At 34.2% G+C, this 12909-nt stretch overlaps 5 protein-coding genes across 5 annotated transcripts; 2 read left to right on the top strand and 3 right to left on the bottom strand.

Annotated features, from left to right (window-relative positions):
* Nucleotides 1-301: 301 nt before the first annotated feature.
* Nucleotides 302-2007, top strand: LOC108565370. The gene is made up of 3 exons (XM_017924793.1): nt 302-610; nt 1019-1224; nt 1770-2007. The coding sequence occupies exons 2-3, from the start codon at nt 1029-1031 to the stop codon at nt 1988-1990; spliced, it is 417 nt and encodes a 138-aa protein (XP_017780282.1). The 5' UTR covers nt 302-610; nt 1019-1028; the 3' UTR covers nt 1991-2007.
* LOC108565381 lies at nt 1971-2666 on the top strand. Its single transcript, XM_017924805.1, has one exon. The coding sequence runs from the start codon at nt 1992-1994 to the stop codon at nt 2163-2165; it is 174 nt and encodes a 57-aa protein (XP_017780294.1). The 5' UTR covers nt 1971-1991; the 3' UTR covers nt 2166-2666.
* A 646-nt stretch (nt 2667-3312) lies between these two features.
* On the bottom strand, nt 3313-4500 carry LOC108565350 (cyclin-C). Its single transcript, XM_017924774.1, has 4 exons — nt 4334-4500; nt 4151-4257; nt 3890-4096; nt 3313-3832 (listed from the first exon to the last, which is right to left on the bottom strand). Exons 1-4 carry the CDS (start codon nt 4363-4365, stop codon nt 3378-3380), a joined length of 801 nt encoding a protein of 266 aa, XP_017780263.1. The 5' UTR covers nt 4366-4500; the 3' UTR covers nt 3313-3377.
* A 558-nt stretch (nt 4501-5058) lies between these two features.
* On the bottom strand, nt 5059-5925 carry LOC108565360 (mitochondrial cardiolipin hydrolase-like). Its single transcript, XM_017924788.1, has 2 exons — nt 5451-5925; nt 5059-5395 (listed from the first exon to the last, which is right to left on the bottom strand). Exons 1-2 carry the CDS (start codon nt 5848-5850, stop codon nt 5112-5114), a joined length of 684 nt encoding a protein of 227 aa, XP_017780277.1. The 5' UTR covers nt 5851-5925; the 3' UTR covers nt 5059-5111.
* A 21-nt stretch (nt 5926-5946) lies between these two features.
* On the bottom strand, nt 5947-8602 carry LOC108565339 (bifunctional 3'-phosphoadenosine 5'-phosphosulfate synthase-like). The gene is made up of 2 exons (XM_017924765.1): nt 7509-8602; nt 5947-7452 (listed from the first exon to the last, which is right to left on the bottom strand). Exons 1-2 carry the CDS (start codon nt 8295-8297, stop codon nt 6364-6366), a joined length of 1878 nt encoding a protein of 625 aa, XP_017780254.1. The 5' UTR covers nt 8298-8602; the 3' UTR covers nt 5947-6363.
* Between the last annotated feature and the right edge of the window lie 4307 nt (nt 8603-12909).

Genomic DNA, 12909 nt, shown 5'->3' with positions numbered 1-12909 from the left:
TTAATACATATTTAATGCTTCAATTAAAAGTAATGATTATTTGGAATACGAGCTCTCTGCAACTCTGAACTTTGACGAACGGCACTTAAATGGAAATTCGCAATTATAATATCTGCGAGACGACCGAGGCCAAATGGGTTATTAATGAGTAATTGTAGCAATGCTCGTCTGCACATAAGGGATAAGGGACGAGGAAACCATCCACCGCGAGGAGCAACAGTAAACGCGGCCATAAGCCTTTATGAGATCTTAATAATGCAACCAACTGCGCACCTGAGACCTACCTGTATTGTATTTAAATATTTAGCTTGCGTCACCAGGTAGAAAGGCAGGTGAAGCAAAGCAAGCGGTCATTGTTTACACCAGTTCTTCGGCGTGTGCTGTCTTTAAAACCTTCTTCCAAACGGAAGTATAACGGTGCAACAGCAAGAAGAGTAGGAGTTCCATCATTTGTTTTGTGGCTTTCAACGAAAGAGCACGACGCTCGTTAGATTAACGTTAATTGGATTTAGTCATAACGCATTCCTTCGTTAACACACCACACCCACCATCGCAGCACAACAGCAGATGCAGCAGAGTTCCTCGTTTCAGAAGCTACTTGAAAAAGAAGGTAAATCTTGTTTTTGTAATTTCACATTTACACAAATCATATTATTCGAATTGCGTTTTTCTGCTGGAAAACCCGCTGGAAAATGTTATATACGCGCTGCCCTAAATCGCTCTTCAATTGCATGAGAGATGTTTCGTAAAATAGGACGCTGCGCTTCTGACTCACTTCTTACTCATCACTCGCAAGCTTGATTATTTTCTTAACAATAACAAAACATATTACATTTGCTTATGCATTCTTAATTGCATTGTTTACTAATTTAGGATTTAAGTCTTTCTAATTATATTAATTTTGAGAAATATAATTATTTCACAACTAGCATTTTTATAAAACTGTATAATCGATGGAATTTAATTCTTGGAAACTTTTGGTGCTTGAAAATTAGCATTACTTCTTGTTTTTTTGCAGATGATTTGAGATGTCTGTCTTAGACATAAGCGAAAGACGTGCATACTTAAATAGCCCATATTTCAAGAAGCACGAGTACAGCGATTTCACTCCATTCTACATAACAGTCTCCATTTGTACCATCGTTTTTGTCACGGCCGTTATCATCAATTTGGTCCTGGGCTGCTGCTCCAAACATTCCGCCTATTGGAACGACAGATATACAGGTAAAAAACACATTTAACTAATTACTACATGTCGCTAATTTGTGCTTTGTAATTTACTTATAATCTCATGCTTTGACAATATTGAATTCTCTGAAATAAATAGCTTAATCATTGAAATCATTAGAACACACTTAAAATTCTTGTAGATAGTAAATAATGTTACATTTTCTATTCAACAGTTGCCAAATTCAAGCCTTTGTTTCATTTGATAATTTAATTGAATTTTTTTACGTGAAATCATCTTTTTTGTGTCTTCAAGAACAAAAACAATAAAATTAATTTAAACAAATTCTCTTTAAAATTCTTGTAGATAATAAATAATGTTACATTTTCTTTTCAACAGTAGCCAAATTCAAGCCTTTGTTTCATTTGATAATTTAATTGAATTTTTTTTACGTGAAATCATCTTTTTTGTGTCTTCAAGAAGAAAAACAATAAAATTAATTTAAACAAATTCTCTTAATTTTCAATTTGTATGTATTTATACAATAAATTTAAATTTTTTGATAAAAAAAATCTGTAACATTTGTTTCTATTTCTTTCAGGAAACCGTTATATTTTATCGTTGTGGACAGCAACACCGCATAAGCAACCACCTTTGGATTGCACCGAATTGAACCCTTCTGTTATACCTACATCTATTGTAACTGAATTACCGAGAAGCACGACAGAGTACAGCGACTTGGAGTTCCCGCAAAGCACGTCGACAAGACCTATAGAGTATTTGGAGCTGCAGCACCAGAAGAGCAGAGAGAGCGACATTTAAGATGTTCCACGTTTATTGGCCGGCCACCGCCTGCCTAACACTATTCTTAATTGTCGGAGTCATCATGGTAATGCTCAGATACGGGCCTAGGTTGTGCAAGCTACGCCATACAGCATTGCCTACCGACGCCGATTGGGAGGAGAAAGCTTTTGAACAGAAAGTTTCCATTGGATAAGCACGAAAATTAAAGATATTTAACATTGTTTATTCATCTCTCAGTAAAATGATACAACTGTTAAGCAAGCAATAAACATTTTATGAAAAGAATAAAACTTCAAAAGAACTGAACTGAAGAATGCACATTACATGACTGAAAATTTACTTTAAAGAAAACTTAAAATTTACACAAATTTGATTATTTTACTGAGAGTTGATTAAACAGTACATACATTCAAGATCATGAACAACTAAATATCTATTTTTTTTTTAATTTTTGTGTATACCTGAGACTGATGAAAACGTGACAAAAGAAGCTTTTTCTTCTCAATTTTGTTTTTAACTGCATAACTAACATAATTTCGTTTAAAAGTTATTATAAATAACTCTCACGTAGCAAATGCTACAACCATGTTCAAAGAGTTGATACACAAAAGTGTTTATGTATTGACCAAGTCTAATTACAAAAACAATAACCAACTCTTTCTTTATATATTTTTTTTTCGTACTATATGTTATCATTACCATTTCTTCTTTATATAGATATATTATGAATCTCAGATATATTTTTTATCATTGTTTTATAATTGTAAAAGTGTCCGTCCATTTTATATTTTTTTGAATAAATTGATAAATCAAAACTAAAACTCACCAAGACTTGTTTCTTCGAAAGTTATAATATAAAACAGCTACTAATTTTTTCAAGACATACCAAATATTTTCATTTATCTGCAAACAAAACAAAAGTTTAGTTTTTTTTTTTTGATAAAACAAATAATTGTCAATTGATTTGTTTGAAATAAACAATATAAATAAAACTTCAATATAGGAAATAATTTATTGCTGTGAACAGCTGGAAAATATAATTTAGACTTTAATTATTAATATATACCTGGATGTTCATCTAATAGAGTATGATAAGAATTCGCAAGATACATTTGAGATTAACATTAAAAGATGGAAATACTGAACTTCTTTAAAAATATTTTGCAAAACATTATTTAAAAAAAAATACTATATTCCATTAAACTAATAATAATATTCGATCCTCAGTCTATGTTTTAATGACCCAAGGATGAAATATTAAACTTTTCCAAATGGCAATTAAAAATAAATATTTTTTACATGAAATCAAAATATTTAAATTTAATGTGTCATCGTATACAAAATAATTAAAATTAATACAGGCTTAAATCGATATAAACGAATTATTTCCATCTAAAACGTAATCTTATCTTTGGGGCGCCGGTTTCGGCTTCGGCATTTTGGTTAAAAGCTCCCTGATCTCCTTCTTTTCATCGTACTGCTTCCACAGCTCGAACAGGTTGATGATATATCGCGCAATCTCTTGGATCTTCTCGATGTCAACGTTGAGTTCGGCAAACCAAGCCTTGTGATCCTTCTGCAGGACGACGCAGGCTACTTGCAAAGAACCAATGGCTATTTGGTAAGGTGGATATAATAGACAAACATCAGTCCTGAGTGAATCATTTACAATCCTCCAAGCCAAGGTGAGCAGTTGCTCTTCATGTCCCATGTCTTGGATCAATTGTAAAAGAGGTCTGTATGGTTGATAAACTATGAGACAGCAGTCAAGGTTCTCTAAGAGGTAGAATTCACATTCCAAAATGTGATTGGTACGATATGGAAATTCCTGACTGTAAGCGTATGAAAATTTGTTTTTAACTGAAAACACAAAATCATTAGAATTCTTTTTCTCATCAATATCAATAATATACTTACCCACAGTCTGACAAGTTGTAATCAGTCTTGAATTTGAAATGACCCCAAACTCTTCCACCTTTGAGGCTAGGAATAAGCATGTTGGTGCTAATAACAAAGGATCTATACATTTCAAAGAGTTCCTCGCATAGAATCTCTTAAAGTAAACTGTAGCTGTGGCTATGACTTGTTGTCTTAACTTCAGCTGTTCCCCAAGTGTTTGGATAACTGAAAGAAGACTGATCAATCAAGTTATGAAGACAATGAGACACAAATACATACCACTCGAGAAAAATATGAAAATCTTTTGATACTCTTCCTCATTCAGTATATTCAGATCATGTTGCCTTTCCCTAATTAAATCCTGCTTATCCAGCAACCACTGCTGACTAAATTCACGTGAAAACTATTAATGCACAACAAATTGCCAAACGATACTTAACCTAGAAATCATTTTTAACTTACTGATGTGAACTTTGCCAAAAATTACCGGCCATCGTATATACTGAGTTATAAGTGACTTTTCTGTACAATAGTTACGTTATACAATTTTCAAATAATAATAATACTTTTATTTTTTTTTAATTCAGCTTTCTTCTATACTTTTTTTACTCTATATAAATATTTACAACGCTGTTTATTGGAACTACTTTTCTTCTAACAAGATTGTACGACTATCGAGAAAAAATCGAACTTGTTTTGAAAATGAACTAATTTCTATTATCTAATAATTAACGAATATCCATTTATACTTATTATACTCTTTTCTTAAGTAATATTTCATTAATAATTTATTTTTTTCCCTATTGAAAATTGATTAATTATTCAAATCTAAGCCAAAAATTTAATGATAATTACGGAAATAAGAGCTTTAATTCTCTTAAATAATTAATATAATTAAATAACTTACAAATCCTAAAATTCTCCACTGTTTTGTAGATTCTTCCAGCTTTCTAAAGCTGGAATCATTACAATATTTGGAACTTTTCAGGATGTTTGTTTTTGTTTTGCTAGGATACGTTTTTAAAGCACGCTTTGATTCAAGCGAAATCAAATAAACAAACACATTTGTAAAAACATACAAAATATATTATTTATAACAAAAAAATATAAATTAAAACTGATTAGTAACTTATAAATCAGTTTTAAATCTACATAAAAATACTGAACAAAAGGAAATAATACTGTGAGTAAATTCAATCTCAAACTGTTAAATATATAAAATGGAATTGCAATTTGCAATCTACAAGAAATCGTCTAAAACCGTTTTAACGTAGACGTTTCTGCAGTTTTCCTTCTTCAGGAACGTCCAACTCTCCTCGAAGTTATCGTGCAAAGACTGCACAACACTTTTGGCCGTTGTCAAGACGATGTCTTCGTAGTTCTCGATGATCCCAGTTTGGGACCAATTCATGGATCCGCACATGGCGTATCCAGTTTTAGTTTTATCTGAGTAGTCTTTAACAGCGTATTTGTAATGGAAAATGTTCTCGCTCTCGTCGTTCACGTAGTAAATAATCTCAGCACCTGTAAAAATCCAATTGGAATAACTCGCACAAGTATATTGAATATATGAATTTACCAGCGGCTTCCAGGAATTTCAGATCAACGGTTCGCATCGAGGTGTAATCGAAAATTATCCTCACAGCAACACCCCTATCCAAAGCATCCACGAGCGAGTCCAGAAGCGCTCTCAAGGACATATGCATTATAGCAATATCGACAGTTTTCTTCGCTGTTTTAACAAAGAATAATAGAGGCTCATTGAACAAGTAGTAAGTTGATATGCTTGTCTTCAAGCCTTCAGGATACTCAGGCCAACCACACATTCCTCTTTCCCTACTGTACATAACAACACAGTTGTGCTTTCTATGATCCAGTGCGGTCTTTTCAAATTGCAGTTTGTTGTTGCGGCACATCCTGTAGCAAAGGTAGCCAGCGGCGAAGGGACACAGGACCCAAACGTATTTCCAATTAAACATTTTTGTTGTTTGAGGTTAAGAACTCGAGTAGTTCGTATTGCGAACAAAAGGAATCAACGGAAATAGTTCAGTTTGAAAATATTATAAAATTAAAGATTGATATTTTTCTGGTTACTATATTCTTGATAAAATATAACATATACAATTAACATAATAAATTTTATATAATGTGTAACAACAAGTCCGTATTAATGTGAATATAATATAAAAAAATAAAATAATTTTTGAATATATTGTTTAAAATATCTTCTGCACTTCAGTGCATGTTTCTAGTTATTTTGATTATACAATATGTAACACTTATAACTTAAATATATATAATTTTGTTTCTGCTTAACTACAGGGGAATAAGTAGAAGTAATAATACCTAGTCTGAAAAGCAATTTAACGTGATTTTCTTCATCACTAATTTTTTGAATGTGCAGCTTAGGAGTGCCACCTGAGATATAATTTAATCATATGTTTTAACTTGCGTAAATGCATTTTTGATTCACGTGCTTGAATCTCTTTGGTTTAACATTTGTTTAAAGACATGTAGTAGTTTGAGAGGACGTTCCAGGCTTTAGGAGCCATGAAACCGTCCGGAGGTGATTCCCCTGACCTGGCCAAACCTCTCATGCGTGTACCGGAAATAAAATCGAAATCTTCCTTTCTGCTCGGATCGAAGAATGCCATCTTCTTGTTCTTCACATCGTACGCGGCCACTCGGAATGGAATGATCTCCAAAGTATTCAAACCTGGAGCCATTTTAAGCACTCTTCCACCATGCGTGCCTTCGTACAGGTTACCATCAGGACTTGCTTCTTTGCCTAATGGATGAGGCACGCCAGCTGGATCTCTACCTACTATGTAGAAGTTGGCACCGGCATTCATGCGAGCCTTTGCGTGCCATTGCACCTCCGTTGGTCCAGCATACATCATTGGACTGGGGAAGATTGCAAGAACCGTGGATTCTGCTTCCAGAAGACCGTCATCCATAACAGCTTGATGTTGTAGCATCCTGGTGTGCAGAGGTACATCGTCGTCTTTAACCCAGCCACCCAACGGATGAAGCAGAAGAACGGGCCTTTCGAATCCTCTGTCCCTCAACTGCTTCCTGGTATCCGACATGAGAAGAGCGTGTCCATTGTGAATGGGATTCCTCAGTTGGAACGCGAATACAGCGTCAGCTTTCATGTGTTTGAATCTGGCTCTAAGCTCGTTGGGCGTCAACCGGTACTGATCTAATCCGTCGCCCCATCGAATCCTCTGGAACACCTCCAGATCTCCGCCCACCAACCAATCGCCAGACTCATAAATCTTTTTGATGTACGGATGATCCTTGTTGGTTGTACCAAATTGCCTTGCGCATCGCTCTTCTTTGCGATGGAAGAAGAACTCGGGTTTACGCAGAATCGCCACGCAAACGTTCGAATGCCACAGAGAGATAGCCGAAGACTCCTCCATCCTTAACTTATCTTCGGTGGAGAGAGGCAGCACAATCGGCACACTCTGGTTAACGCTGTTGCCGTTATTGAATTGGCAATTGAAATGTTGCGTTTGCAAATACTGTTCTTCCCTCATGAAACCCTTCAAAGGATAAGCCCAGCCTTCACTCAACACCTGAAATTTTATAATATTTAATAACAAAATTGAATATTATAAGTATGAATAATTACCTGTATCCATTGTAAATCGATTAAATTAATATTCAATTTTGGTAAAGTAAGTGCTTCTTCCTGGGCAGCAGATAGTCTATCCATGGGAATGAACAACTCTTGAACCAACTCCTTGACATTGGTGATCTTTGGGATAACTCCATTCTCCTCAAGCAACTCAACCACTTGCATTGTAGATTCATGCACAGTTGAATCAACAGTTTTCACCACCAACTCTGGATTTTCAGGCTTCTCATATGGCTGATCAATGCCGGTGAAACCTTTGATCATACCTTGCCTGGCCTTATGATACAAACCCTTGGTATCCCTCTTCTCGCACACCTTTAAAGGAGTATCTATGAAGACCTCAAAGAAAGGCAGATCGGATTCCCTGTGGATTCTCCTAGCTACATCCCTGTCCTCAGAAAATGGTGACACAAAACTGCACAGACAGACCTGGCCAGCATCAGCAAAGAGTTTGGCAACCTCAGCCACTCTCCTGATGTTCTCCTCCCTGTCCTGCTTGGTGAATCCCAGGTCCTTGTTCAAACCTGTGCGCATGTTGTCACCATCCAAGCCGTATGCAGGAATCCCTTGTGCAACCAGGTACTCCTCCAGCTGGAATGCAATGGACGTTTTACCTGCACCCGAGAGTCCTGTGAACCAGACAGTGCAGCCTCTGAAGCCCCTCTTGTGACCAAGGATCTGGCCTCTCTTCGCTCTAGACACATGGTGCTTCTGCTCGGTGACGTTGGTGGCGACCTGCAGACAAGTCTTCTGCTTCTTGTAGATCTCTTGGTTGCTGGCCATCTCGATGTCGAATGATTCTCACTTCCGCGAAATTTCTCTCCTCCCGATGGAAAGAATGTAGGTCAACGCGAGAAATTTACAGCGCACCGAGTGAAATTACTAATACTGCTGCCTCTGGGTATGCAGAATGATGTGTTCTGTATTGCAGCTACTACAGCTCGCGATTGTAATGTACGGATATCTCTGTGTGTTTTGCCAGAGAGATAGTTTTATCCGCTAAACGTAAACATAAAAACAAACGAGAATCAAGGTTAAGTCAAATGATGATCTGACAGCAGACATATTGCATATGACATCAATGTTGATCATTTTTCAGCGACATTATGAACATGCAACTAATCACTGATTACTTTGATTTTTTTACATTTGGCTTGAAATTAAGCCTCAGAAATTGATAAATCACTATAGATTAATGAATTTGTTAATGATTGCTCATTGTGGCGCAGCAAGTCACGCTGTTTACATTTTTAAATATGCTCGTGATAAATATTAGATTAAAGTTGTTTTTAATAGTATTTTATCAAAGTTAATATATTACAACACCAACTGCCATTTGCAGCAGTTTAAATTAATTACTATGTTAAGTTCATATTTTGGTAATTTGTTGCAATAAATATTATTATTATTAATGGTTAATATTCCTTTTGCAATATAAAGATGTAATTATTAAAGATCACTTTTGTATGGCTGTTGCATGATAATAATAATATAAAATGCGGTAATCAAATCTGAAAGGCATATCCTGTAGTTGTTTATAAGCTTATCATGTAATTTGCCACTTTTTGTTTACTCTATATATAAATTATACTTTCTAAATATCATTGCTATGCTTTGTTAATGAATATAGGAAAGTAGTTTTTATAGTGACCGCAATCTGGGAAATAATAACAATTATGAAAAGAATCTAGTTTTGTTTTTACAATCATCAGAATGCTCATCAAGGATGCCTGGAATTACCATTAGCGCAATTGCGAAATTCTTGGAAACGAAACGGACGTAAAATAATACAACTTTCTATAATTAAAACAGCGCAGCACGAAATACTAAAAGTTATTTATATTTACAAAAAAATAAATAAAAATCATCACATAATTGTTTGTAATCAAATATACAGTGGAACCTCGCTTAACGAGTTTAATCTGTTCCAAAAATTCCGGATTTTTACTAGTATAGTGTAACATATTCAAAAATACACATAATATGTTTACATAAGTTTTAAAAATGATGTAGAAGGCGCAAAATCCGGGACTTCTCTTCTCCTCATCACTCGTTATGCGAAACGTCGTTCGTTTTCTTACAATTAATTTTGCTCGTTAAGCGTAATGCTCGTTATGCGAGGTTCCACTGTATATATAACTGAAAACGTTTATAGTAAACACTTCAATAAATAAATTTTGTACAATGGACAAATTAATGTGTTTAACACGTAAAATCTTGAAAATTATAACAATTAGAAATTAATAAACAAAATTAAAGTGACTTTATTTCTGTATAAATTAATAACTTACATTCTATTAAAGAGAAAAGAAAATTGCAGCACTTTTGACAAAGTTTGGTATCTCTGACTACTATACAAAATAAAGAAGAACTTGCCATATAATTATTTTAAAATAATAAAATGATACCTTGATAATAGAATGTTTCAGGTAAAAATAGAAGACGTATACACCGATTAATATCCAATAGAATCAAGGTTGCCGCAGGCAAGTGTTTTAGGATTACGGCTTTATCTTCTATACACGGCAGATATTCCTAAAACTAACAATACTACGATTGCAACATTCGCTGATGACACAGCAATCTTGACATCAGATGTGAATCCAGCAGTAGCATCCGAATATCTACAGGAAAATAAATATAAGCTACAAGAATGGCTTGAAAAATGGAGAATAGCAGTTAACGAAATGAAATCCGTGCATATCACATTCACGCTAAAGAAAGACACCTGTCCAACTGTAAGACTTAATGGACAAGATCTGTCCAAATCAACAAAAGTCAAATAGCTAAGGAGCAATTAGAAATAAAGTTTAGAAAACTCTATTGGCTTTGAAGTTATTTACAATCTGATTGATCGCAGTTTTTTTTTTATCAGTATAGATTAAATATTATTATGCTTTTCCATAGGTTCATTGGGTTTACTTAGTCTTGAGAAATGGGTAACGCTTATTATTCGCCCAGGAATGAGAAATATACCACTACATCGTAGTGCGAGTGCAAGAACGGACTTGAGGAGAGTGTATCCAAATATGGCGGAAAACTCAGAGAACAAAACGTAGAAGTGGTAAAAGAGAATCGAGAATGCATGAAGTATTTACACGAGGAATTAAAAAGATTTTCTCCACAAATTTTCACACGAAATGAAATAACATTACGTAAAGAAACGCGTATCATCATGTGGCAAAGGCAAGAATACTCGATTGCAATTAATGGAAACCAGTGTAGTGAATAACGACTACGCGGATATGCTTTACGAGCTGAAGAAAAACGAGATGTCGAGGATACAAAATACAGAGGAATTGCATTTGCTGTAATTGACAAAACTAAAAAATGTTAAGTCAATTTGCAAGAGCAACTTTGATTATAAAAGATGTAAACAGTGCAGATTCGGAGAAGGAATTGTATTCATATCAGACACAAAGTTTTTTTAAGTATGATAAGGAAGATGTAACATAAAGTTTTCTAATAAAGGTATTCTATTTTTTGGCAGAATTTTAGTGGAATCAAACAGTGCAAGAAGCACCGTTAATTTAAATGATGCTGTATTTAGTTTCGATTATATTTTGCATTATAAAAAAAATCAAATTATAATAAATGCAGTTAATATATGTTGAAATTCATTATACAAAATTTCCAATATTTTCGTTATTTTGGATCATTTCCTATCTTAATTCATAAAAAACTTAAATTTTCAGAAATGCATCAATTAAGGTGCTTATAACAAGTCTGGCATTGTATATCAGCATTTTAATGGGATAAATATTTATATAACATTCGCATAAGATCCAAACATTGTTTATTTATTATTTATCAGTATATAATACGATATGTCAGCAAATTAAAGTATGTGTTTACATCGGTTTAATTTTTTTAGTTAGTTCTGCTACAACTATTGTTCGAGTACAGAAGTATTTCGGTGATGGGAAACACATTTTCTTCACACGAGAATGAAAACTATAAGCGGTGTACTGGCGCCACTGCAATGTTTCATCACGAAGAACCCAACGTAGAAGTGGTAAAAGAGAATCCAGAATGCATGAAGTATTTACACGAGAAATTAATAAGACAACCAAGATTTTCTCCACGAATTTACACAGTAAAGGACAGAAACGTACGTAAATTTGCGCAGCCTCTACTGAATACAGTATCATTATTTGCCGAAGGCAAATACAAGAATAGACGATTGCAATTGATGGAAACTAGTGTGGTAATTAACGATTACGCGGATATGCTTTACGAGCTGAAGAAAAACGAGATGTCGAGGATACAAAATACAGAGGAATTGCATTTGCTGTACTTGACGAAACTCAAAAACGTTAAGTCGATTTGCGATAGTAACTTTGGTTATCGCAAGTGCAAACTGTGCAGATTCAGAGACGGAATTGTATTTACATCTGACACAAAGTTTGCTAAGAATGATAAGGTCAATACTTTATTAGTCGGCAGAATTTTACTGGCATCAAAAAGTGCGAAGGGGAATAATAACCAGACGAATTATTGTGACATCACAAGTAATTTAAAGTTGAACATCTTTCATTTCGATGATTCTGTATTTCGTTTCGATTATATTTTGAATTTTAGAGCAACCAAATCATAATCCGAATAGTATTATTATCAGTATTTGATAAATGAATGTAATTGTATTAATCAGCGAATCTCTTCAAAATCCGCTGAAGATTGAGGATTAAATAAACCAAATCTTCTTTGAGTGTGTCCTCAACAAAGAAACTACAATTTCTGTACATTTCTCAATACATTAGCCACAACCAGATCCGTATTATCCATTAGGGACTGTGAAAAGATTGGATTAGATTCCAAGAATACACTTTTTTTGTTTGTTAAAATGCCTACAATCGTCCTCTACTCTAGTAATAAATAGAAGTGCCATTTATCTAAACGTTATCTGCAATACTCATTACGTATTTTTATGCTCTTAAAACTATTATTTTTTTCTTCTTCTAAAATAACTATATCTACCCTACTAGATTAAATCAATGGTTCAAGTACAAAGGATTATCAAAATTCTATGAAGATTTATTACTCTATAAACCAAATCTTCTTTGTGTGTGTTCTAAACAAATAAACTACAAAATTCTGTACATTTCTCAATACATTAGCCACAACCAAGTCGATATTATCCATGAGGGACTGTGAGAAGATTGGATTAGATTCCAAGAACACACTTTTTTTGTTTGTTAAAATGCCTACAATCGTCCTCTACCATAGTTAACTGGTGTCTAAGGCCGACGACAACTTCAATGCACACAACTAGAGAGTCGAATTGAAATTAATTTCGTCTTTAAATTGAGTAATTTTACGTTTCGGCTAATTCATAATTAAATTAATCAGTAACTATGAATTAGCGTTTCATTAACATTCAAATATCCGTATGAGA

This window comes from Nicrophorus vespilloides, unplaced genomic scaffold, assembly GCF_001412225.1.
Source record: "Nicrophorus vespilloides isolate i.1.1-1 unplaced genomic scaffold, Nicve_v1.0, whole genome shotgun sequence".
NCBI classification, from domain to species: domain Eukaryota; kingdom Metazoa; phylum Arthropoda; class Insecta; order Coleoptera; family Silphidae; genus Nicrophorus; species Nicrophorus vespilloides.
The sequence above is the reverse complement of the archived record's forward strand: the minus strand, read 5'-3'. Positions and strand labels throughout refer to the sequence as shown.

Excerpts from the sequence above, each read along its gene's own strand:
- LOC108565370 (XM_017924793.1), top strand. The coding sequence starts at position 1,029 with ATGTCTGTCTTAGACATAAGCGAAAGACGTGCATACTTAAATAGCCCA. Across the intron at positions 1,225-1,769 it reads TTGGAACGACAGATATACAG|GAAACCGTTATATTTTATCG; the intron begins GTAAAAAACACA and ends TATTTCTTTCAG.
- LOC108565381 (XM_017924805.1), top strand. The coding sequence starts at position 1,992 with ATGTTCCACGTTTATTGGCCGGCCACCGCCTGCCTAACACTATTCTTA.
- LOC108565350 (XM_017924774.1), bottom strand. The coding sequence starts at position 4,365 with ATGGCCGGTAATTTTTGGCAAAGTTCACATCA. Across the intron at positions 4,097-4,150 it reads TTTCATATTTTTCTCGAGTG|TTATCCAAACACTTGGGGAA; the intron begins GTATGTATTTGT and ends GTCTTCTTTCAG. Across the intron at positions 3,833-3,889 it reads TACAACTTGTCAGACTGTGG|TTAAAAACAAATTTTCATAC; the intron begins GTAAGTATATTA and ends TTGTGTTTTCAG.
- LOC108565360 (XM_017924788.1), bottom strand. The coding sequence starts at position 5,850 with ATGTTTAATTGGAAATACGTTTGGGTCCTGTGTCCCTTCGCCGCTGGC. Across the intron at positions 5,396-5,450 it reads GAAATTCCTGGAAGCCGCTG|GTGCTGAGATTATTTACTAC; the intron begins GTAAATTCATAT and ends GGATTTTTACAG.
- LOC108565339 (XM_017924765.1), bottom strand. The coding sequence starts at position 8,297 with ATGGCCAGCAACCAAGAGATCTACAAGAAGCAGAAGACTTGTCTGCAG. Across the intron at positions 7,453-7,508 it reads TCGATTTACAATGGATACAG|GTGTTGAGTGAAGGCTGGGC; the intron begins GTAATTATTCAT and ends ATAAAATTTCAG.